At 45.0% G+C, this 26010-nt stretch overlaps 1 protein-coding gene across 1 annotated transcript in view; it reads right to left on the bottom strand.

Moving 5' to 3' along the window:
* marchf1 (membrane-associated ring finger (C3HC4) 1) overlaps positions 1–26010 on the bottom strand; it is a 176495-nt gene that overhangs the window by 23083 nt on the left and 127402 nt on the right. The window contains exon 4 of the mRNA XM_060830186.1: positions 16472–16652. Coding sequence (XP_060686169.1) covers positions 16472–16652 — 181 coding nt within the window. The remainder of the gene's footprint in view (positions 1–16471; positions 16653–26010) is intronic.

Below are 26010 nucleotides of genomic sequence, written 5' to 3' on the forward strand. Positions count from 1 at the left end.
GGAGGAAGCTAGGGTCAAGCTCAGCTCAAGAGGATTACAGGGAGGTGAGGAAGGAGCTCAAAAATGGTCTGAGGAGAGCCAGGAGGGTGCACGAGAAAGGCTTGGCAGAACGGATTAGAGAGAACACAAAGGCATTTTACACTTGTGAAGAATAAGAGAATGGTCAAAGAAAGAGTAGGGCCGATCAGGGATAGCATAGGGAACTTTTGTGTGGAGTCTGAGGAGGTAGGAGAAGCCCTAAATGAGTTTTTTGTTTCTGTCTTTACGAAAGAAACAAACTTTGTAGTGAATGAAATCTTTGAAGAGCAGGTGTGCATGCTGGAATGGATAGAGATAGAGGAAGCTGATGTGCTGAAAATTAAGTCAAACATTAAGATTAACAAGTCATCAGGCCCGGACCAGATTTGTCCTCGGCTGCTTTGGGAAACGAGAAATACAATTGCTTCACCACTTGCGAAGATCTTTGCATCCTCGCTCTCCACTGGAGTTGTACCTGAGGACTGGAGAGAGGCAAATGTAATTACTCTCTTCAAGAAAGGAAATAGGGAAATCCCCGGTAATTACAGACCAGTAAGTCTCACGTCTGTCATCTGCAAGGTGTTAGAAAGGATTCTGAGGGATAGGATTTATGACCATCTGGAAGAGCATGGCTTGATTAAATGCAGTCAACATGGCTTTGTGAGGGGCAGGTCATGCCTCACAAACCTTATCGAGTTCTTTGAGGATGTGACTAGAAAAGTTGATGAGGGTCAAGCTGTGGATGTAGTGTATATGGACTTCAGCAAGGCATTTGATAAGGTTCACCCATGGTAGGCTCATTCAGAAGGTCAGGAGGAATGGGATACAGGGGAACTTAGCTGTCTGGATACAGAACTGGCTGGCCAACAGAAGACAGCGAGTGGTAGGAGGAGGAAAATATTCTGCCTGGATGTCTGTGGTGAGTGATGTTCCACGGGGTTCTGTCCTTGGGCCTTTACTGTTTGTAATTTTTATTAACGACTTGGATGAGGGGATTGAAGGATGGGTCAGCAAATTTGCAAATGACGCAAAGGTTGGAGGTGTCGTTGACAGTATAGAGGGCTGTTGTAGGCTGCAGCGGGACATTGACAGGATGCAGAGATGGGCTGAGAGGTGGCAGATGGGGTTCAACCTGGATAAATGCGAGGTGATGCATTTTGGAAGGTCGATTTTGAAAGCTGAGTACAAGATTAAGGATAGGATTCTTGGCAGTGTGGAGGAACAGAGGGATCTTGGTGTGCAGGTACATAGATCCCTTAAAATGGCCACCCGTGGACAATGTTGTTAAGAAAGCATATGGCGTTTTGGCTTTCATTAACAGGGGGATTGAGTTTAAGAGCCGTGAGATCTTGTTGCAGCTCTATAAAACTTTGGTTAGACCGCACTTGGAATACTACGTCCAGTTCTGGTCGCCCTATTATAGGAAAGATGTGGATGCTTTGAAGAGGGTTCAGAGGAGGTTTACCAGGATGCTGCCTGGACTGGAGGGCTTATCTTATGAAGAGAGGTTGACTGGGCTCGGACTTTTTTCATTGGAAAAAAGGAGGAGGAGAGGGGAGCTAATTGAGGTATACAAGATAATGAGAGGCATAGATAGAGTCGATAGGGCAGAAATGACTAACACGAGGGTCATAGTTTTAAGCTGGTTGGAGGAAAGTATAGAGGAGATGCCAGAGGCGGGTTCTTTACACAGAGAGTTGAGAGAGCATGGAATGCATTGCCAGCAGCAGTTGTGGAAGCAAGGTCATTGGGGACATTTAAGAGACTACTGGACATGCATATGGTCACAGAGGGTGCATACATGAGGATCAGTGGTCGGCACAACATCGTGGGCTGAAGGGCCTGTTCTGTGCTGTATTGTTCTATGTTCTATTTTCTGGGTCTGTAGATTGTGAAGGAGCAAAAATGGCCTTTGCAGTGATATGTCCTTCTTGTCAGATGTGGGAGTTTAAAGAGAGTTGAAGGGTTACTGCGGATTATATCTGCCATAAATGCTGTTGGATGTGAATCTTATCAGATCGAGCGGATCGGTTGGAGAGACAGATAGAAGCGATGAGGAATTTGCAACAGCAACAGTGTGTGATGGATGGCAATTATAGGAAGTGGGGGTGGGGGGAGTCTCAGATACAGTCACATAGATGGGTTAACTCCAGGAAGGGGGAGAGAGGTCGGCACCTAGGGCAGGAGTCTTTTGTGGATATACCCATTTCAAACAAGTAGGCTGTTTTGGAAAATGTAGGGGGGGTGGGGGAAGAATGGATTCTTAGGGCAACGTAGCACAAACAGCCAAGTTTCTGGTATTGAGACTGGTTCTAATGCAACGAGGGATACATCAGCTTCCAAGAGATCAATTGTGTTAGGGGATTCTGTAGTCAGAGGTACAGACAGACGTTTCTGTGGCCAGCAGAGAAAAAGCAGAATGGTGTGTTGTTTCCCTGGCGCCAGGATCAAGGATGTCTCAGAGAGGGTGCAGAATGTTCTCACAGGGGAGAGGGGCCAGCAGGAGGTCATTGTCCACATTGGAACTAATGACATTGGAAGGGAAAAGGCTGAGATTCTGAAGGGACCTTACAGAGAGTTAGGCAGGAATTTAAAAAGGAGGTCCTCAAGGGTAGTAATAGCTGGATCACTCCCGGTGCTACGAGCTAGTGAGGGCAGGAATAGGACGATAGAGCAGATGAATGCATGGCTGAGGAGCTGGTGTACAGGAGAAGGATTCACATTTTTGGATCATTGGAATCTCTTTTGGGGTAGAAGTGACCTGTACAAGAAGGACAGATTGCACCTGAATTGGAAGGGGACTAATATACTGGCAGGGAAATTTGCTAGAACCGCTTGGGAGGATTTAAAATAATAAGGTGGGGGGGGGAAACCAGGGAGATAGTGAGGAAAGAGATCGATCTGAGACTGGTACACAAAGTGAGTCAAACAGTCAGGGCAGACAGGGACAAGGTAGGACTGATAAATTAAACTGCATTTATTTCAATGCAAGGGGCCTAAGGCAGATAAACTCAGGGCATGGTTAGGAACATGGGACTGGGATATCATAGCAATTACAGAAACATGGCTCAGGGATGGGCAGGACTGGCAGCTCAATGTTCCAGGATACAAATGCTACAGGAAGGATAGAAAGGGAGGCAAGAGAGGAGGGGGAGTGGCATTTTTGATAAGGGATAGCATTACAGCTGTGTTGAGGGAGGATATTCCCAGAAATACATCCAGGGAAGTTATTTAGGTGGAACTGAGAAATAACAAAGGGATGATCACCTAATTGGTATTGTATTATAGACCCCACCAATAGTCAGAGGGAAATTGAGAAACAAACTTGTCAGGAGATCTCAGCTATCTGTAAGAATAATAGGGTAGTTAGTGTAGGGGATTTTAACTTTCAAACATCAACTGGGACTGCCATACTGCTAAAGGTTTAGATGGAGAGGAATTTCTTAAGTGCGTACAAGACAATTTTCTGATTCAGTATGTGGATGTAACTACTACAGAAGGTGCAGAGCTTGACCTACTCTTGGGAAATAAGGCAGGGCAGGTGACCGAGGGGTCAGTGGGGGAGCACTTCAGGGTCAGCGGTCATAATTCTATTTGTTTTAAAATAGTGATGGAAAAGGATAGACCAGATCTAAAAGTTGAAGTTCTAAATTGGAGAAAGGCCAATTTTGATGTTAATAGGCAAAAACTTTCGAAAGCTGATTGGGGGCAGATGTTCGCAGGTAAAGGGACGGCTGAAAAATGGGAAACCTTCAGAAATGAGATAACAAGAATCCAGAGAAAGTATATTCCTGTCAGGGTGAAAGGGAAGGTATAGGGAATGCTGGATGACTAAAGAAATTGAGGGTTTGTTTAAGAAAAAGAAAGCATATGTCAGGTATAGACAGGATAGATCGAGTGAATCCTTAGAAGAGTATAAAGTCAGTAGAAGTATACTTAAGAGGGAAATCAGGAGGGCAAGATGGGGACATGAGATAGCTTTGGCAAATAGAATTAAGGAGAATCCAAAGGGTTTTTACAAATATATAAAGGACAAAAGAGTAACTAGGGAGAGAATAGTCCCCTCAAAGATCAGCAAGCCGGCCTTTGTGTGGAACCACAGAAAATGGGGGAGATACTAAATGAATATTTTGCATCAGTATTTACCGTGGAAATGGATATGGAAGATATCGACTGTAGGGAAATAGATGGTGACATCTTGCAAAATGTCCAGATTACAGTGGAGGAAGTGTTGGATATCTTGAAACAGTTAAAGGTGGAAAATCCCCAGGATGTGATCAGGTGTACCCGAGAACTCTGGGGGAAGCTAGAGAAGTGATTGCTGGGCCTCTTGCTGAGATATTTGTATCATCGATAGTCACAGGTGAGGTGCCGGAAGACTGGAGGTTGGCAAACGTGGTGCCACTGTTTAAGAAGGGCAGTAAAGACAAGCAAGGGAACTATAGACCTGTGAGCCTGACCTCAGTGGTGGGCAAGTTGTTGGAGGGAATCCTGAGGGACAGGATGTACATGTACTTGGAAAGGCAAGGACTGATTAGGGATAGTCAACATGGCTTCGTGCGTGGGAAATCATGTCTCACAAACTTGATTGAGTTTTTTGAAGAAGTAACAAAGAAGATTGATGAGGGCAGAGCAGTAGATGTGATCTATATGGACTTCAGTAAGGCGTTCGACAAGGTTCCCCATGGGAGACTGATTAGCAAGGTTAGATCTCATGGAATACAGAGAGAAGTAGCCATTTGGATGCAGAACTGGTTCAAAAGGTAGAAGACAGAGGGTGGTGGTGAAGGGTTGTTTTTCAGACTGGAGACCTGTGACCAGTGGAGTGCCACAAGGATCGGTGCTGGGCACTCTACTTTTTGTCATTTACATAAATGATTTGGATGCAAGCATAAGAGGTACAGTTAGTAAGTTTGCAGATGACCCCAAAATTGGAGGTGTAGTGGACAGCGAAGAGGGTTACCTCAAATTACAACTGGATCTGGACCAGATGGGCCAATGGGCAGAGAAGTGGCAGATGGAGTTTAATTCAGATAAATGCGAGGTGCTGCATTTTGGGAAAGCAAAACTTAGCAGGACTTATACACTTAATGGTAAGATCCTAGGGAGTGTTGCTGAACAAAGAGACCTTGGAGTGCAGGTTCATAGCTCCTTGAAAGTGGAGTCGCAGGTAGATAGGATAGTGAAGGCGGCGTTTGGTATGCTTTCCTTTATTGGTCAGAGTATTGAATACAGGAGTTGGGAGGTCATGTTGTGGCTGTACAGGACATTGCTTAGGCCACTGTTGGAATATTGTGTGTAATTTTGGTCTCCTTTCTATCGGAAAGATGTTGTGAAACTTGAAAGGGTTCAGAAAAGATGTACAAGGATGTTGCCAGGGTTGGAGGATGTGAGCTATGGGGAGAGGCTGAACAGACTGGGGCTGTTTTCCCTGGAGGGTCAGAGGGTGAGGGGTGACCTTATGGAGGTTTACAAAATTATGAGGCACATGGATAGGATAAATAGACAAAGTATTTTCCCTGGGGTGGGGGAGTCCAGAATTAGAGGGCATAGGTTTAGGGTGAGAGGGGGAATGATATGAAAGAGACCTAAGGGGCAGCTTTTTCACGCAGAGGGTGATACGTATATGGAATGAGCTGCCAGAGGATGTGGTGGAGGCTGGTACAATTGCAATATTTAAGAGGCATTTGGATGTGTATATGATTAGGAAGGGTTTGGAGGGATATGGACCGGGTGCTGGCAGGTGGGTTGGATTGGGATATCTGGTTGGCATGGACAGATTGGACTGAAGGGTCTGTTTCCGTGCTGTACATCTCTATGACCCTATGACCTTCTGGAAGCATATGGAGACATGCAAAGGAACTCCTTTAGTCACCATGGCAATGCTCTCTTTGAAAGATTCAACTAGGTTGGTCAGTGATGACCAACACGTCATCTGGTGTCAAGTTGTCAGACAAATAAAGAGACAGAGGGATGGGGATAGGGTGTACCAGCTGGGCAAGGTGACAAGTTGCAAGGTGGCAAGGGAGTGTTGAAGGGAGGGTGGGGTAAACTGGAGAAACAGGGTCCAGCTGGGGCTAGACCCTGGGGCATGGTTTGGGTCTTGGAGCAGAGGGTTTGGGTTCAGAGCAGAGGGGACAAATCCTGGGGCAAGGTGCCAGGTCATGTCAGGGTGATCTAGGAGAGTTGTAGTTGGCGCTATCTCAGATATGTTTATGAGCTCAGTTATTCAGGAGTTATACTCTGTACTCAAATAGTCTAACTTTTCCCAAGAAACTATTTTACAGAATTTCATTAGAATCATTGGAAGCCTCTAAGCTTTATGAAGACTTTTGGAATGTTCAAAGTTACAGAAGTGCCCGAGTGCAGAGGAAGGCCATTCAGCCCATCATGCCTGAACCAGTTCACAAAAAGAGGTTTGGTATCTTGCACCAATCTCCTGTTTTTCCCACATACCCTTGCACATTATTTTTATATATTTCCTGGACAAATCCTTTGGAGTTTGCTGTGATGGGGGCTCCGCAGGACCCCCCCAACCCTATCCCCCACCCCATGCACAACTCCCGTCTGCACTGGAGTGGTGATGGTCCAGCAAGCAGAAACTCTGCTGAATGTTCTTGCCGAAACATTGCCTTAACGTCCCCAGAATTGACAGGCACCAGCTGGACTTGTGGTTCCCTCATTTCTAAATAACAGCATTAGGTTTACAGGTTTAGGTTTCCCAGATATGGGCACACTGGACTTCACCTTGTGAAAGAAAGCATGACTGATAGAATGAGTAGACATCACAATTTTTCCTTTTGAAGGATTGGAAGGCCTTTATCTGTGTGAAACTAAAATGCCACGGTTGCTGGAAATCTGAGGGCATGTTGTAGTGTCCGGCAATGAGTCACAGACCTGCAACACCACTCTTTCTCTTCTCATGCCAGTACTGCCAAATATTTTTAGCATTTTGATTTAAGAATTTCTTGAGCAGATAGGTTTCCTCTAGTTGGAGTTAAAACATGTAGGCACGTCCCTTTGCCTTTGCTTTAATCCCCATGGCTATTATGTACCATCTTCTCCTGCAAAAGTACCACACAATATGGTCCGGCTGACAATGGCTGAATAGAACGTAGAACATTACAGTGCAGTACAGGCCCTTCAGCCCTCGATGTTGCACCGACCTGTGGAACCAGTCTGAAACCTATCTATCCTACATTATTCCATTTTCATCCATATGTTTATTCAATGATCATTAAAATGCCCTTAAAGTTGACGAGTCTGCTACTGTTTAAGGCAGTGTGTTCCATGCCCCTACTACTCTTGGAGTAGATTACATTAGAATCCCTACAGTGTGGAAACAAGCCCTTCGGCCCAACAAGTCCACACTGACCCTCCAAAGAGTAACCCACCTAGACCCATTCCCCTATCCTATATTTACTCCTGACTAATGCCCCTAACACTATGGGCAATTTAGCATTGCCAATTCACCTGACCTGCACATCTTTTTTGGACTGTAGGAGGAAACCGGAGCACCTGGAGGAAACCCACACAGACGCGGGGAGAACGTGCAAACTCCACACAGTTGCCCGAAGCTGGAATTGAACCCAGGTCCCTGGAGCTGTGAGGCAGCTGTGCTAACTGCTGAGCCACTGTGTCACCCATAGTTACCAAAGCTTGAAACCAAGCCGTGAAATGTGGGTATATGAGACTTCCAGCAATGCTAAGTGCTTGAAGACAAGGTGAAGCATATTAGATTAGAGTCTAGATTGGCAGATTGCTCACAAAAACAGAAACTCAGCAGGTCTGGTAGCATCAGTGAGAGAAAGCACAGCCAGTGTTTAGGATGTTTGTTTGTTGTTTTGATAGACTGGTGGTCAGTGACAAAGCTGTATTGATGGAGCCCAGAGAATAGAGTTGGACAGACAAAGGAGTGGGTGAGGGTCAGCTGCGGGAATGAATTACTGGGGACTGTTTGTGGCTGACAATGGGCTGTTTAAAGAAGCAATCCACATGAATACAAGGCCTGGTGTGTGAGGGTTGGGCTAAGGACATGGGAGAAGGTGCTCAGGCCCTAAAATTATTGAACTCTATGTTGATTCAAGATGGCTACAGGGTTTCCCAAGCGGAAAATGAGGTGTTGTTTCCCAGCTTGTGCTCAGCTTTGCTGGAATACCTTAATTCAGATTGCGGTCAGGATCTAAACATTTGACTCAAAATTGGTGGGAGTTTGTTTCATAAATATTTTTAAAGAGAGTTGGACAGTACTTGGAGCACGTTGAGCTTACAATTTGCAGACAATAAGTGGGCATGTAGGATGAAGCATGATTTATAAAGCCTTAATGGTTTTCTTCGGTGTTTTGGGTTTATGTTTGGAAAAAAAAATCACATAACATTCTTTTAAAGACCAAGTGTATTTTCTACAGACCAAAAGTAAAAGAGATCAAACATACAAAAACATTTATATATTTGCATATGCCTAAAGATCCCAAATTCCTGACATATCTACCACTTTAATTGATTGAAACTATGTTCTGTCATTGAGGCAATTAGCCTGACAAATCTTTTAAAGATGGCAGATGGATATAGATTTTGCAGACCCAAGCAGTGAGCAAGTGTGTCTGAAACCTGGCCATTCCCACTGAGGGAAATATGTGGGGACGAACAGCTTAGAGAAGGCGATGGGAAAAATCTCAGAGGGAGGAAAAAGAGATGAGCTTCTGCGCCCCCCTCATCTGATACAGGGTGGGTTTGTGGCCTTTTCATGTGGCTGGGAGGTTGCTGCAAACAGACAGCAGCCAGCCCTGAGAAACCACCCAAATTATTTGGGTCCTGATTACTTAGATTGGCGGCCTGCCTGGATGTGATGGGCAGGCAAGCTGTCTACAACCGTGGTGCTGGGAAACCTCTCCAGTGGTGCAAGTACATCATTTGGTGTTTACCAACACATATCTGTGCTATTGTAACTGATCTTTTGTATCCCATCCCAATGTGTGCCTTATTTTTTTTTCCCTCTCAGCCAGTATGTCAGGATACCTTTAAAAAGCATTCTCATTATATCAGTGTATTATGGTATATCGTCCAAGGGATTTTTCAATGTCATGTCACCTATGTCTGGTTCTTAAGCTACAGGAAATAAAGATAAGCATTGCCGTATTGTACAAACAGTCAGTTGGAGGCAAAACACACATCACGCCTGAGTAAGTGATGTCTGCATGCTTCTGCCTGTTCAGATCGACTGCAGCTACACACAAAATACACAAGAGGGCAGCATTACATCACCGATCAACAGAAGCAGACCAATGGAATTGTTGGTTCAAATCTTTTGATGGGAGAAAATTAAAAATCACGCAACACCAGGTTATAGTGCAACAGGTTTAATTGGAAGTGTACTCCACAACCACCTGTTGGACTATAACCTGGTGTTGTGTGTTTTTTTTTTAAATTTTGTACACCCCGATCCAACACTGGCACCTCCAAATCACATCTGATAGGAGTAGATTAGATTAGATTCCCTACAGTGTGGAAACAGGGCCTTTCGGCCCAACAAGTCCACACCGACCCTCCGAAGAGCAACCCACCCAGACCCATTCCCCTTCACCTAACACTATGGGCAATTTAGCATGGCTAAATAAACCTAACTGCACATTTCTGGATTGTGGGAGGAAACCGGAGCACCCGGAGGAAACCCACGCAGACACGGGGAGAATGTGCAGACTCCACACAGACAGTTGCCTGAGGCGGGAATTGGTGAAAGATTTTGGCTGCAGGTGTATATTGACAAGCACAGGAATCTTCGACTTCTGATAGCTGGATTAACGCTGCTGAGACTGTTCTGTTACTCCTTATGATGTTGAAATGAGATGGTTATGAGCTAGGGTAAAAAATGAGGTCTGCAGATGCTGGAGCTCACAGTTGAAAATGTGTTGCTGGTTAAAGCACAGCAGGCCAGGCAGCATCCAAGGAACAGGAAATTCGACGTTTCGGGCATAAGCCCTTCATCAGGAATGAGGAGAGGGTGCCAGGCAGGTTAAGATAAAAGGTAGGGAGGAGGGACTTGGGGGAGGGGCGATGGAGATGTGATAGGTGGAAGGAGGTCAAGGTGAGGGTGATAGGCCGGAGTGGGGTGGGGGCGGAGAGGTCAGGAAGAGGATTGCAGGTTAGGAGGGCGGTGCTGAGTTGAGGGAACCGACTGAGACAAGGTGGGGGGAGGGGAAATGAGGAAACTGGAGAAATCTGAGTTCATCCCTTGTGGTTGGAGGGTTCCCAGGCGGAAGATGAGACGTTCTTCCTCCAACCGTCATGTTGTTATGTTTTGCCGGTGGAGGAGTCCAAGGACCTGCATGTCCTCGGTGGAGTGGGAGGGAGAGTTAAAGTATTGAGCCACGGGGTGGTTGGGTTGGTTGGTCCGGGCGTCCCTGAGGTGTTCTCTGAAGCTTTCCGCAAGTAAGCGGCCTGTCTCCCCAATGTAGAGGAGGCCACATCGGGTGCAGCGGATGCAATAGATGATGTGTGTGGAGGTACAGGTGAACTTGTGGCAGATATGGAAGGATCCCTTGGGGCCTTGGAGGGAAGTGAGGGAGGAGGTGTGGGCGCAAGTTTTGCACCCACACCTCCTCCCTCACTTCCCTCCAAGGCCCCAAGGGATCCTTCCATATCCGCCACAAGTTCACCTGTACCTCCACACACATCATCTATTGCATCCGCTGCACCCGATGTGGCCTCCTCTACATTGGGGAGATGGGCCGCTTACTTGCAGAACGCTTCAGAGAACACCTCAGGGACGCCCGGACCAACCAACCAACCCAACCACCCCGTGGCTCAACACTTTAACTCTCCCTCCCACTCCACCAAGGACATGCAGGTCCTTGGACTCCTCCACCGGCAAAACATAACAACACGACGGCTGGAGGAGGAGCGTCTCATCTTCCGCCTGGGAACCCTCCAACCACAAGGGATGAACTCAGATTTCTCCAGTTTCCTCATTTCCCCTCCCCCCACCTTGTCTCAGTCAGTTCCCTCAACTCAGCACCGCCCTCCTAACCTGCAATCTTCTTCCTAACCTCTCCGCCCCCACCACACTCCGGCCTATCACCCTCACCTTGACCTCCTTCCACCTATCACATCTCCATCGCCCCTCCCCCAAGTCCCTCCTCCCTACCTTTTATCTTAGCCTGCTTGGCACACTCTCCTCATTCCTGATGAAGGGCTTATGCCCGAAACGTCGAATTTCCTATTCCTTGGATGCTGCCTGACCTGGTTATGAGCTACCTAACTACTTTTTGCCCTATATTTACACTGGCACTGAAATGATATTAGAAAGACTTCTTCTTACCAAGTGCAAACCCAGCCAGGAGATCAGTCAAAGTAAATCAGCTGGCACTGTTAAATATACTCTAACACCATTTTATTTTTAATTCCCCTTTTTTGTATCTAAGATTTGTCGATCAAGGGGGGAAGCTGGAAAAAGCATAGCATGACAAGCATTAGCAGGGGAGTCAACATATCGGGTCGGAACCTTTCAGCGGGAATGGGGAGGGGTAAGGAGGGTGGGAAATAAATAGAGGGAGGGGGTGGGGCTGGGGGAAATTTTGTGGGATGGTGATGCAGGTGGGAGGTGATAGTGATGGGTCAGTGGGAAGGATGGAGAGGATTGGTGGGAAGGAAGATTAGATTAGATTACTTACAGTGTGGAAACAGGCCCTTCGGCCCAACAAGTCCACACCAACCCGCCGAAGCGCAACCCACCCATACCCCTACATTGACCCCTTATCTAACACTACGGGCAATTTAGCATGGGCAATTTAGCATGGCCAATTCACCTGACCCGCACATCTTTGGACTGAGGGAGGAAACCAGAGCACCCGGAGGAAACCCACGCAGACACGGGGAGAATGTGCAAACTCCACACAGACAGCTGCCTGAGGCAGGAATTGAACCCGGGTCTCAGGCGCTGTGAGGCAGCAGTGCTAACCACTGTGCCACCGTGCCGCCCACTAAGATGGGACAGGTAAGGTCAGGTTAAGGTTGGGGTGGAGATGGAGAGCTGGGCCCGGGATGAGGTGGAGGAGGGAGGGGTGGTGGTGGGGGATTTGGAAGTTGGTGAATTCTATGTTAAAGCCGTACGGTTGTAAGGTGGAAGATGAGATGTTCTTTCTCCAGTTTGCGTGGGGCCTTATTTTGACAGTGGAGGCTGCTCAGGACGGACGTGTCATTGGGGGAGTTGAAATGCCCGACAACCGGAAGGTGGGGTTGATTGGTGTACAGACCACAGATCTTCCCTGGACTGGTTCCCAAGTTCGCACTCGGTCTCTCCGATGTAGAGGAGACCACATCGGGAACAACGGATGTAATACATCAGGTTGGAGGCAAATCTCTGCCGGATTTGGAATGATTCGTGTGTTGTGTGTTGCGTGTTGTGTGGCGAAAAGTGGATGGGGTGGAGAGAGAAATATCATATTGGTCAGAGGATGATGCACTGGATTTGGAGATTGGTGAGCTGGAATGTGAGGACTGGGGGACTCGATCCTTGTTTTGGTTGAGGGTAGAGATATGGAAAATGGAGAACATGCTGATCACAGGGAGAGTTTCCTGATGAAGGGCTTTAGCTCAAAATGTTGATTTTCCTGCTCCTCGGATGCTGCCTGACCTGCTGGGCTTTTCCAGCACCACTCTAATCTCCAGCATCTGCAGTCCTCACTTCCGCACGGGGGGAGGAAATTGTGGTCCTTGAAGTAGGATGCCATATGGGATGTCCTGGAATGGAATCGCTCATCCTGGGAGCAGATGTGGCCTGAGCATAGAATTGACCAGCTTCCAAATCTCCCCATTCTCCACCTCATCCCAGGCCCAGCCCACCCTCTCCACCCTGCCCCCTTAACCTGAGCCTACCTGTCCATTTTCCCTCCCATCTATCCGCTCCACCAACCTATCACAATCACCTCCCACCTGCACCCACCTAGCTTTCTGCCAGCCCATCCCCCCCCTCTATTTTACAGCCCCCTTACCCTTCCCAATGAAAGGTTCCGACCCGAAACATCGACTCCCCGCTCCTCTGACGCTGCTTGACCTGCTGTGCTTTTTCCAGCTCCACACTTTATCGACTCTGACCCTTCAGCAGCTGCAGTCCTCACTATCTCCAAGTAGCTAAGATTTGTCCCTAGGTACTTTGTATCTAAGATGGCGCCATGAGAAACTACATTGTAAATATTTCACTGCAGTCTTGCCCTTCTGAACTTGAGTGCACATGACAATAAAAGATGTTCTATTTTAAATCCTGGTAATGTTCACCCTCTCATCCAACCAGATGTAGCAACATTGGCATCCATAGAGTGCTGTAGGCCATGGACGGGTTGGGCCGAAGGGTCTGTTTCCATGCTATACATCTCTATGACTCTATAACTGTAGTCAACCATAGTCTGTAATTTCTTGGCCAATCTATGCCTACTTTACCATCACCATCGAGCTAGGGTATCAACTCCACTTCAAGGAAGAACGTAGGCGGGAATACTGAGCAGATCTAAAAATGAGGTGTTAACCCAGTGAAGCCACATCACTTGCATGCCAAATATCTGAAGCAGCAATTGGTATACACAGCTAAGTCATCCCAAAATTAATGATTAGATTAGATTACCTAGATTACCTACAGTGTGGAAACAGGCCCTTCGGCCCAACAAGTCCACACTGACCCTCCAAAGAGCAACCCACCCAGACCCATTCCCCCATATTTAGCCCTGACTAATGCACTACAGGCAATTTCCTAAGGCCAATTCACCTAACCTGCACATCTTTGGATTGTGGGAGGAAACCGGAGCACCCGGAGGAAACCCACGCAGTCACGGGGAGAATGTGCAAACTCCACACAGACAGTTGCCTGAAGCTGGTATTGAACCCGGGTCCCTGACGCTGTGAGGCAGCAGTGCTAACCAGTGAGCCACCGTGCCACCCCACGGATCAGATCTAACCTCTGTTCCTCTGCCACATCCAGTTTTGAATAGTGATGGACAATTAAACAACTAACAGGAGGAAGAGGCTCACATACATCCCTCTTTGTAATGATGGGGAAGCCGAACAGATCAATGCAGAAGATAAAGTTAAAGCATTGCAACCACCTTTCTCCTGAAATTCATCTCAGCCTCTTCCTGACGTTACCTGCCTTACTGAGCTTCAATTAGTTTGCTTCACTCCGTGTATTATCAGGAAATGGCTGAAGACATTGGATATCTCAAATACTTTGAAAACATTCCAGCAATAGCACTGTTGACATGCTCTCTGTAACTAGCTGCACCTTTATCAAGCTGCTCCAGAACAGCGTCAACATCGGTACCTACCTGACAACGTCCTCATGTTCCTTCCACGTGACAATGTGCTCAATTATGGCCGCCCGTCCATTCTTATTAGCAAAGTGACAATTCATTCAATAGGCCTTATTCAGGGAGAACCTGCTCTCTGACCCTCAGTTTGACTTCCACCAGGGTCACTCAGCTCCTGACTGCATTGTAACCTTGGGTTAAATGTGGGCTGGAAGAGCTGAACTCCAGAAGTGAGGTACCACGATTGCCTTTGACCTTTTATCTGCTTATGGAATCAAGAAGCCCAAGAAAAATTGAGGTCAATGTGAATTAGGTGGCAAGCTCTCCACTTGAGTCTTAACTCTTGTAAAGAAGGTGGACCATGGCATAGTTGAAGGAAGTCAGGGTAGTGTCTTATGTTCAACATTATAAAACTGGACAGTCTAACAATTTATATCTTGAGAATTGGAGTACAAAGATGCAGAAGTCATGTTGTATCTGGACAAAATCCTCATTAGATCTCACTTGGAGTATTTTGAGCAGATCTGTGCCTTAGGAAGGATATATTAACATTGGAGGTGCACAAAAATGATACATGGATTTCAGCAATTACGTTATGAGGAGACATTATACAATTTGCCCCTGTTTTCTCCAGAATTTAGAAGGTTAAGAGGTGATCTCATTGACGTTTTCAAGATACTAACAGATAAAGACAGGATACATTCTAGAACTAGGTGGGATAGTCTAATAATTAAGGCCAGAACATTAAAGAGAGATATTAGGAAACACAAAAAGGGTGGTAAAGACTTTGAACTCTCTTCCACAAATGGGAGTTGATGCTAGAACAATTGTTAACTTTAAATCTGAGACAGATCATTTGTTCCTAAGCAAAGGTATTAAGGGATATGGGTCAAAGGCAATTAGGAGTTAGGCCACAAATCAGCCATGACCTCACTGAATGGCAGAACAGTTTCAAGGGGCTGAAGGGCCTACTCCTGTTCCTATTTCCTATCTGTCCCTGGCATTCCCATTACTGAATCCCCCATCACCAATGTTCTGCACTGGACTGGACTAGATATATAAATGGTATGAAACGCAGATACAGCAACTAAGTAGAAAAGCTAATAAAATGATCGTATTTATTGCCGGAGGGGACTGAATTCAAAATAAGAGAGGTTAGTCTTCAGTTATACATAGCACTGTTAAGACCAAATGAAAAATACCGTGCACAGTATTGGTTTCCTTATTTCAGGAAGAGTGGAAGTGCTCTGGAAGCATTCAGAGAAAGTTGGCCAGACTGGTGGCTGAAATGACAGGGTTTTCTTAGAAGAAAAGTAGAGACAAGTTGGGCTTGTATCCTCTGGAGTTTATATCAGTACGTGATGTCTTGTTTGTATCACAACATCTTGAGGGGGCCTGACAGGTGAATATAGAGTTGGTGTTTTCTCTTTGGGGGGAAAGTATCAAATTAGGGATCCCGGTTTTAAAAATAAGGAGTCACCACTTAGGACAGAGATAGGATGAAGCTTTTCTCCAAGTCTTTGGAACTTCCTTCTACAAAAACAGTGGAAGCGGAGAATTTGAATACTTCCAAGGCGAAGGGCAAACTATTCTTGACAAGCAAATGGTGCGATGCTATTAGGGATGGGAAGAATGCAAAACCGAGGTTACAGTCAGATCAGCCACAATTTAATTAAATGCTGAAGTGGTCCTGAGGGGTCAAACGGACTACTCCTGTTCCTATATTTAATGCTCATATGTTCATAGTGGTTCCCCACCTCTTCCCAAAGGATGGACAACAATCATTGGCTTCGCCATGACACCACGTCCTGTGAAAGAATTTATAAAAATGGTAAACCGATAGGGGAAGGGGAGAAGCAACCTCGACTGATTAAAAAAAACCTATGAAACCGCAATTAATAGTCACCCCAATTTCAGCAGAACTAAACTGAACTTGCTCATAACAGGTGCTTAAGATTATATCGATCGATTAAAGCTGTTGGTAAAATGCAGATGGGAACTTCAAACACATTTCATGTTGCATTCTGTGAATTGGCTTTGTTATTCGTATAAAAACGGCAATAATATCAGAATGCATTTCCATTTTTAAGATGCAAACCTTTTGGCAAACTCTTCAGTTTTACAAATAAAACCGGGTGGTTAATTTCTGGAGGCTGTACCTTCCGTAGTGGTTTGAGTTTTGTCTCCATTATGAAGTCATATTTACAGAGTTCGCAGCAGCGTGTGTCAGAGCTCTTGATCCACTGGTGGAGGCAGGCCTGGTGTACAAAGCGTAATGTTCCTGTGCAACGGCAAGGTGTGATGAGTGGACTATCATCGTCGCCTTCACAGTGGCAGATCCTGAGAAGAGAAAGAAAGGCCACAAAAGTATGAGGGAACCTTGTGGTCTGACATTGATCACCAGTAACTAGGCCAGCCCAAGTTATATCATTCATTGTGAACAGTGAGTAGTTTCCAATCAAAGTGAATATTATAGTTTAATTATATTTGGCTCAATGGTTGTCTTTTATCCAAATTGCCCAATAGGAGTCCTTCAGCTACTACTTTAATCTGCCTAGTGTTATTTTTGTCAGAATTGGATAACACACTGTCACTCTTTATTGGCAGTAATATCAGGGTGAGATGAGAGGCAAACAATAATACGCATTGATCACCCATTTCCTTCTAGAACAAACAGGCATCTTAGACTCAAGATGTGCAAAAGGAGGCCATTTGACCCATCATGTCCATGCTGGTCAATACAGATCTGACTTCGCTAAACCCATTTTCCAGCTTTTACCCATAAACCTGAGGCTGTCAACACAATTAAATATCCAAATACTGCTTACATGTTTCAAGAGTTTATGACTCAATCACCCTTTCAGATATTGTCAGAAACATTTAAAATCTTGGCCCAATTGTGCCCCTTGGTCGTAGGTGTTTACCCATTGGACTATTTTCTTTCAAATGGGTAAAGACCACAATTAAAATTGTACCTGTAATTGTGTAATGTTTGTTGCAGCAAGTATGCAACATTGTCTTGATCCACAGAATTGTGATTATCCAGTGAAATCATTAGAACTGATTCCATAACTCCATCTGGTCCTCACTCAAACTATGCACAGAAAAAACATTACCTAAAATGCCTTCAAAATGACTTAACATTATGAAGGAGATCTTTTTGCATAACGTTCAATTAGGAAGGTACAGCATCAAGGTAGGTCATAATAACAAGTGAAAATACTGAAACAGAACTAAAATCTAAACAAAAGATTGCTAGCAGGATTTATAGAAATACTACAAAATAGCTTTGAAGGAACTTGGTTATTAGTCTAAGATTTCCCAGTCAGCCTTGCAAGAGCAAAATTTTTGCATTTATGAAAATTCAACAAGAAATTAGTCTGCGTATTCGAAGAATTATATTGAACACCAATTTAAGTTTGCTATCAGTTTTGCAGTGTGGTGTACATATGGATACGAGGAGCTAGACATATTAATACATAGTGTCCTGTTGTTAGCAGACAGAAAGAAAATGTACACTAGTTGCACCTGTTTCAACTAAACAAGATAGAGATAACCATTCTCTAGTTCATTAATCATGGCAAAACTGTGACCAGAGTCAACTGGCCTGGTTGAAATTGAAACAAGCTTGATAGTGAACTGTCAGTCATCATCTAACTCATGCATTGTCCATGCTAATATCTCTACCAATCAAAATCCCATTTCCCAATCTATAATTTCCTTCTTGTACAGTACAAAATGCTTCACATTTGGTATAAAGAGGAAGTGGGAGTCTTTGGAATGCATGTCTGCACATCCCTGAATGTGCAACATAATAGATAAGGTGGTGAAGATAGCCCATAGAAAGCTTTTGTTTATTGGATAAGGTATAGTAAGCAGGGATGCAATGCTGGGACTGTATAAAACACTGGTTTGACAGTCCTGGTCATCACATTACAGAAAGGGCGTAATTGCTGTGGGGTAAGTGCAAATGAGATTGAGAAAAAATATATCAAGAATTTGAGAAATGCAACAATAAGGAAAGATTGGATAGAACTCAGATTGTTTTCCTTAGAACAGAGGCTGGGGGTGGGTTAATTGAAGTGTACATAGTTATAAGGTGGGGAGATAGTGTAGACAGGGAAAGCCCTGTTTCCCTCATGGAGAGATCAACTGTCAGAGTGCATAGAGTTAAGGTGATTGGTAAGTGGACATGAGCAAAACTCTTTTCACCCAGAGGATGGAGGATGTCTGGAATTGAATGTTCAGTTTGGTGATGGAGGTAGAGATCTTCAATGTTTAAAAGGAACCTGGATTTATGTCTGAAATGCTGCAACAGCAAGGCTACAGACCAGGGGCTGGAAGGTGGGAGAGGAATGAAAGGCTAGTTCTTGATCAGCCAGTACAGACACACACTGCAGAATAGCCTCCTTCTGTGTAAGATTAGATTTCCTACAGTGTGGAAACAGGCCCTTCAGCCCAACCAGTCCACACCGACCCTCCAAAGAGTAATCCACCAGACCCATTTCCCTTTGACTAGCACCTAACACTATGGGCAGTTTAGCATGGCCAATTCATCTGACCCGCACATCTTTGGACTGTGGGAGGAGAAAGTGAGGTCTGCAGATGCTGGAGTATCAGAGCTGAAAAATGTGTTGCTGGAAAAGCGCAGCAGGTCAGGCAGCATCCAAGGAGCAGGAGAGTCAACGTTTCGGGCTAGAGCCCTTCATCAGGAATGAGGAAAGTGTGTCCAGCAGGCTAAGATAAAAGGTAGGGAGGAGGGACTTGGGGGAGGGGCGATGGAGATGTGATAGGTGGAAGGAGGTCAAGGTAAGGGTGATAGGCTGGAGTGGGGGTGGGGGGTGGAGAGGTCAGGAAGAAGATTGCAGGTTAGGAGGGCGGTGCTGAGTTGAGGGAACCGACTGAGACAAGGTGGGGGGAGGGGAAATGAGGAAACTGGAGAAATCTGAGTTCATCCCTTGTGGTTGGAGGGTTCCCAGGCGGAAGTTTTGTACAGGTTGTCCTGGTTGGGTCCTGTGGGAAGAAACCGGACCACCCGGAGGAAACCCACGCAGACATGGGGAGAATGAGCAAACTCCACACAGAATTGAACCTGGGACCCTGACGCTGAGAGGCTGCAGTGCTAACCACTGTGCTGCCCCAGTTTTGTAGAGGAGAGATTCCTACAGCAGCATGTTTCCAGTATAAGAAAAGGATGAAATGTAAGATCTGCCACTTAGAAATGAGTTAGGCCAAGAGTAACAAGTGTCAGTAGTGAAACATTAATGAAACTATGATCATTGAACTGTAAAGTTTAGAATATTGGGGAGAATGATACATAATAATGCAGAGTAGGAAAGCATCAATTGTCAGAGAATGTATTTCAAGAGGGCAAGAGCAGAGCTGAGTACGATTGACTGCAATATGAGGTTGGCACAAAAGAAACAGTGACTGAATAATGGGCTACTATCAAAGTGAGGACTGCAGATGCTGGAGATCAGAGCTGAAAATGTGTTGCTGGAAAAGCGCAGCAGGTCAGGCAGCATCCAAGGAGCAGGAGATTCGACGTTTCAAGCATGAGCCCTTCTTCAGGAATTCCTGAAGGGCTCATGCCCGAAACGTCGAATCTCCTGCTCCTTGGATGCTGCCTGACCTGCTGCGCTTTTCCAGCAACACATTTTCAGCTACTATCAAAGCGGAGACAGTTTGGGTAGAATCAAAGTATAGTCCCTTGAGTGGGAAGGGTAGAACGAATAAATCAAGAGATATAAGTTAATATAAAGCAGAAAGGTTCAGTTTGGTAATGGAGGTAGAGATCTTCAATGTGTAAAAGGAACCTGGATTTATATCTGAAATGCTGCAACAGCAAGGCTACAGACCAGGCAGAAAATAAAAGTGAGAATGTTCAGATGGGAAGTGTAGAAACAAGTATGAGAAACAAAGGGGAATGATGGGGAAAGGATTGGCAGCCAACATAAAAGGGTGTCCCCAAGTTTTTGAGAAGCATATCACTAGTAATAGAGTGGTAACAGGAAGAGTAGGGTCGGTCATTGACCAAAGATGGTTTTATAACCGGAGGAAAGAGGCATGACTAATGTGTTAAATTAATACTTTGCGTCGGTCTTTATCGAAAGAGGGAGATCCTACCCAGGCCATAGTGACAGAGATGGGAACGCTGTGACTAGAAGGGTTCAAAATTGATAAGAAGGAAGACAGTTGTCACAAAAGGTCACAAGGCACTGGGATTGATCAGTAAGTTCACAGATGATAGGAACATCAGAGGGCTTGTAAATGTAGATGAGGATAGCATGAAGATTGCAGGAAGATGTAGATGGGCTGATCTGTTGCAAATGGAGTTTAACCCAGATAGTTATGAGGTGATGCACTTGGGCAGGATAAGGAAGGCAAGGGAATACACGATGAATGGAAGGATCCTGGGAAGCACAGAGGATTAGAGGGACCTTGGCGGGCACAAGTGAAATACTTGACATTATTAGCGGATGTTCAGAGTTTAAGAACAGGGAGGTTATGCTGAAACTGCATAAAATGATGGTTAAGACACAGCTAGAGTACTGTGTGGGGTTCTGGAATCCACATTATAGGAGGGATGGGATTGCATTGGAGAAGGTGCAAAGGAGATTTACCAGGATGTTGCCTGGGCTGGAGAGTTTTAGTTATGAGAAGAGATTGGATAGATAGAGATTGTTTTTGCTGGAGCAGCGGAGACTGAGGGAAGATATGTTTGAGATGTATAAAATTATGAGGGGCATAAATCGGGTAGACAGGAAATAACATTTCCCTTTGGTGGACAGATCAATGATCAGGGGCATAGATTTAAGGGCAGGTGCAGAAAGTTTAGAGGGGATACGAGGAAAGATTCTCTCACCCAGATGGTGGCAGGAATCTGGAACTCATTGCCTGCAAAAGTACCAGAAGCAGAAACCCACACAACTTTTCAGAAGTATTTATATGTGCATCTGAGGTGCCAAGGCATCCAAGGTTAGGCACCAAGTGCTGTAGAATGGAATTAGAATAGTAAGGTGTTCATTTTTAACGGGCACAGACTCGATTGGCCAAAGGGTTGTGTTCATTACCGTAGATCTCAATGAGTGGATGAGTCATACATCTAATAACGTTGTGACTGCAGAGGCACTGATCACAGTCTGTCAGTCTTCCCTGGACCCAGGGGTGTACAAGACAACTGAAAAATTGTAAACATTATGGTCTTGTTCAAGAAAGGCTGTAAGGATAAACCCAACAATTACAGGCCAATCAGTTTAACTTCAAAAGCGTGGAAGCTGCTTGGTACAATTATTCAGGATAGATTCAACAGTTAGACGGAAAAAGGTATGTGGATTAAGAGAGGTCAGTATGGTTTTCAAAATGGGATATTGTGTTTGCCTAACTTGGAGTTTTTTTGAAGAGGTAACAGAAAGGTTTGATGAGGGTAATTCTGTTGATGTGGTGCACACGGACTTCAGAAGGTGCTTGATAAACTATCACATGACAGCCTTGTGGGGCAAATTATATATTGGAATAAAAGTGTCAGTAGAACATGGGTCCGCAATTGGCTGATGAATAGGAACCAGACAGTAATGGTCAATGGATATTTTTCAGACTGGAGGAATATTTTTGGTGTGTTCCCAGGGGTCACTCATGGGATCCTCGTTTTTCTTCATATATTTAAATGACTGAGCAAGGCAAATCCCTGGCACTTAAGAGATGGCTGAGAAAATGACAGTGTAAAGATTTTTTTAAAATGCTGACAAGACTTTTTGCATCGAAGGTCCACTACACCTCCAATTTTGGTGTCATCAGCAAACTTACTAACTCTACCTCTTATGCTACATCAAGAACATTTGTTCAACCAGCTGCTAAGAAGTAAGGCTCCAACTGACAATGGGAGAAAGAAGGCCCGATATTGAACCCACTGGTGATAAGTCACAACTTCCTCAGCAAGGGGTCGAACCCCAAGCACGAGGAGGAAAACAATGCCCATAAGATAAAGGAGCAGAATCAGGACACTCGGCCCATTGCCACTCGATCATGATAGGTCTCTCAACTCCATTCGCCTGTCTTCCCCCCCCGTAACCGCTAATTCCCCAACCAATCAAAAACCTCCGTCTGTCTTAAATGCACGCTGATGTGGAGGTGCCAGTGTTGGACTGGGGTGGACAAAGTTAAAAATCATACTCCAGGTTAAAGTCCAATAGGTTTATTTGGAAGGACTAGCTTTCAGAGCATCAGGGAGCTGTGCAGCAGGGTCATAAGACACAGAAGTTATAGCAAAACATCATAGTGTCATGCAACTGAAATGATATATTGAACAAATCTAGATTGCTGTTAAGTCTTTCATCTTTAAGAATGGGCTGCAGGTTTTGGGTTAATTTACGTTTTAATGAACCAAAACCTTCAAACCATTTTAAAAGATGAAAAACTTAACAGCAATCTAGATTTGTTGAATATATTATTTTAACTGCATGACACTGTGATGTTTTGCTGTAAATTCTGTGTCTTATGATCCTGCTCCCCAGCTACCTGATGAAGGAGCAGCGCTCTGAAAGCTAGTAATTCCAAACAAACCTGCTGGACTATAACCTGATGTGTGATTTTTCACTTGGAATACACCTTGTATTCCATCAGGACCGCACAGTGGCTTAGTGGTTAGCGCTAGGGACTTAAGTTCGATTCCAGCCTCAGGTGACTGTCTGTGTGAAGTTTGCACATTCTCCCTGAGTCTGTGTGGGTTTTTTCCGGTGCTCTGGTTTCCTCCCACAGTCCAACGATGTGCAGGTTAGGTGGATTGGCAATGCTAAATTGCCCATAGTGCCCAGACATGTGTAGGTTAGGTGGATTAGCCGTGGGATGCAGTGTTACAGGGATAGAGTAGGAGAGGTTTGGTCTGGGTGGGATGTTCAGTGGGAGGATTGTCTGGATGGTCTGCTTCCACACTGTAGGGATCCTATGATCTACCACCTCTTTACCCACTCTCCTTGCCTGCCCAAAATCTTCTTTGTGTCATCTGCAAACTCTGTAGTAATAATGCTCTCAGTTCCTTGGTCCAGATTGTTAACATATAAAGCGAATAGTTGTGGTCCCAATACAGATCTGTGGGGAACTCCACTAGTCAATAGCTTCCAGCCGAAAAAAGACCTCTCTATCTCTATTCTCTGCCTCAGCCAGTCAACCAATCCTCTGTCCATGCCAGTACCTTGCCCCAACACCATGGGTTCTTATCTTATTTAGCAGCCTCCTGTGCATGCAGCATTTTGTCAAAGCCTTTCTGGAAATCCAAACGGACCATGCCCACTGGCTCTCCTTTATCTAACTTGCTTGTTATCTCAAAGAATTCTGACAGATTTTTCAGGTATAACCTCGCTGTGCTGACTAAGCCCTATTTTGCCACGCACTCCCAAGTACTCTAATGGATTCAAAAATCTTCCCAATGACCAAGGTCAAACTAACTGGCTTTTAGTTTCCAGTCTTCTACCTCCCTTTTTTAAATAGGGATGTTACATTAGCCATTTTCCAGTTCTCTGGGACACTCCCTGACTCTAGTGATTCCTGAAAGATCACTACCAATGCCTGTACTTTGCCTTAAGCTGCTCCAAGCAAAACCATCTCGTAGATATTTCCATGAATTCCTTTTCTTGAGAACGGATCCGAATTCCCAAGTCCACCTGCATATCGAAATCCCCCAAGGTTACTAAAAAAAGTTCCTTCCATACTAACCTTTTCTACCTCCTGAATTATTTTCTTCCCCACATCACTACTGTTAAGAGGCCTGTACATAATTCCTATCAGGGTCTTTTGTCCTTTGCAGTTCCTCAACTCTACCCCACACCGATTCTACACCTTCCGACTCCATATCACTCGTTGCTATTCATTTAATTTCATTTCTTACCAACAAGACAAACTACTGCCTCTGCCCACCTGCCTGGCCTTGGATTGGACATGTATCCCTAGATATTTAGTTCCCAACACTGATCCACTTGCAGCCATGTCTCTTGTGGTACCCACAACATGGTACCTGTCAATTTCAATCTGTGGTACAAACTCAGTTGCCTTGCTTCATATCCTGCAAGCATTTAAGTATGACATCTTCAGTCTTGCATTAACTTCGTCCTGTTCATTGTTGTCCCCTTACCATGCTTGAAGGTAGACTCCTTGCTTTTTTTCATACTGCGTGTCATTACTTGTTTTTGAAATTTTAATAACTTTGGTGAGACCCTCTTGTAGCTTTGTCTTTATTTTTCAATGCAACTGAACCCCAACTCCCAGTATTTAGTGTAAAGCCCTATACACAGCCCTAGTTATGTGATTGGCCAGGACTCTGGTCCCACCATAAGCCTATCCCATCAGCCCCTCCTTCCCCAGAGGTGACACTAATGTCCAATGAATTCAAACCCATTTCTCCCACACAAATCTTTGAGCCAAGTGTTTATTTCTTTAATCTTGTTGACCTTGTGCTATTTGATCATGGCTCAGGTTGTAATCCAGAGCTTATCATCTTTGTTCTGCCTTTTAATTTTGCCTCTAGCTGCTCATATTCCCTCAGCAGAACCTCTTCCCTTTTCATGTAGCATTGGTATCTACATGGGCCATGACAATGGTTTATTTCAGCTCCCACTCCAAAGTTCTCTGCTACCCAGATGACAAAGCCCAAACCTAGGCAGCAGACAGTCAACATGGCCTTTGGGACTCTTAATCCCGTCCACATAGAACAGCATATATCCCCCTGACTATACTAGCCCTGATTACAACTACTCAGTTCTACTTCATCTTCCCTACGATCCCTGCTCTCAACCAAACAGACAGCAGGAATCTCAAACCGGTTAGACACGCTCAAGGGCTGACACACCTTCAGCACGATTTCCCGAATCTGTAAATCTGCCTCTTTCACAGTCGCATTCTCCTGTCCTCACATATATTTCCCTTTAAGTGCATACTTTAAAATATATTCTTATGCTTTTTCTAAATGTTAGCTGAAGAACAGATTATGAGACATTTAGATCCTTGGGCTCTACCAAACTGCTCAGAAAACTGAAGTAGCCCCTGTGTCAGTGTTTCCTTTCTCCTCTGAAGCAACGGTTTCCAGTTGCACTTTTGTAGCTTCCGAGGGCAGTTTATTAGGCAGGCAGTGGTCTGAGGGGGCAAGTGAACTCCAACATTGCCATTACAGAGGGCTTGAAGTTGTGGCTTCAGTAATCAGCGAGATGGTGGTACTAATTTAAAAGTCACACAACACTACGTTATGGTCCAACAGGTTTAACTGGAAGCATTAGCTTTCAGAGCACTGCTCCTTCACCTGATGAAGGAGCAAGCTGAAAATGTGTTGCTGGTTAAAGCACAGCAGAAGAATCCACACATTTGTTCTTCATCTACAGAAGAATTCACACACTTGTTCTTCATCTACAGAAGAATCCACACACTAAACAAACAGTTCTTCCTAGCCATCCGCTCCACCCTTGCAGCCATGCGTCGCTACCTACATTCCCTGCAATCAGCCCTACCCCAGCTCAGGACAACACTCTCACAAACTTGCAAAGGACCTCTGCTGTTCTTCATCTACAGAAGAATCCACACACTAAACAAACAGTTCTTCCTAGCCATCTCCGGATCCTCCATTTGATGAAGGAGCAATACTTCCAATTAAGCCTGTCAGACTATAACCTGGTGTTGGGTGATTTTTAACTTCGTACACCCCAGTCCAAATCCG

Source organism: Hemiscyllium ocellatum, chromosome 1 (assembly GCF_020745735.1).
Source record: "Hemiscyllium ocellatum isolate sHemOce1 chromosome 1, sHemOce1.pat.X.cur, whole genome shotgun sequence".
Taxonomy (NCBI): Eukaryota; Metazoa; Chordata; class Chondrichthyes; order Orectolobiformes; family Hemiscylliidae; genus Hemiscyllium; species Hemiscyllium ocellatum.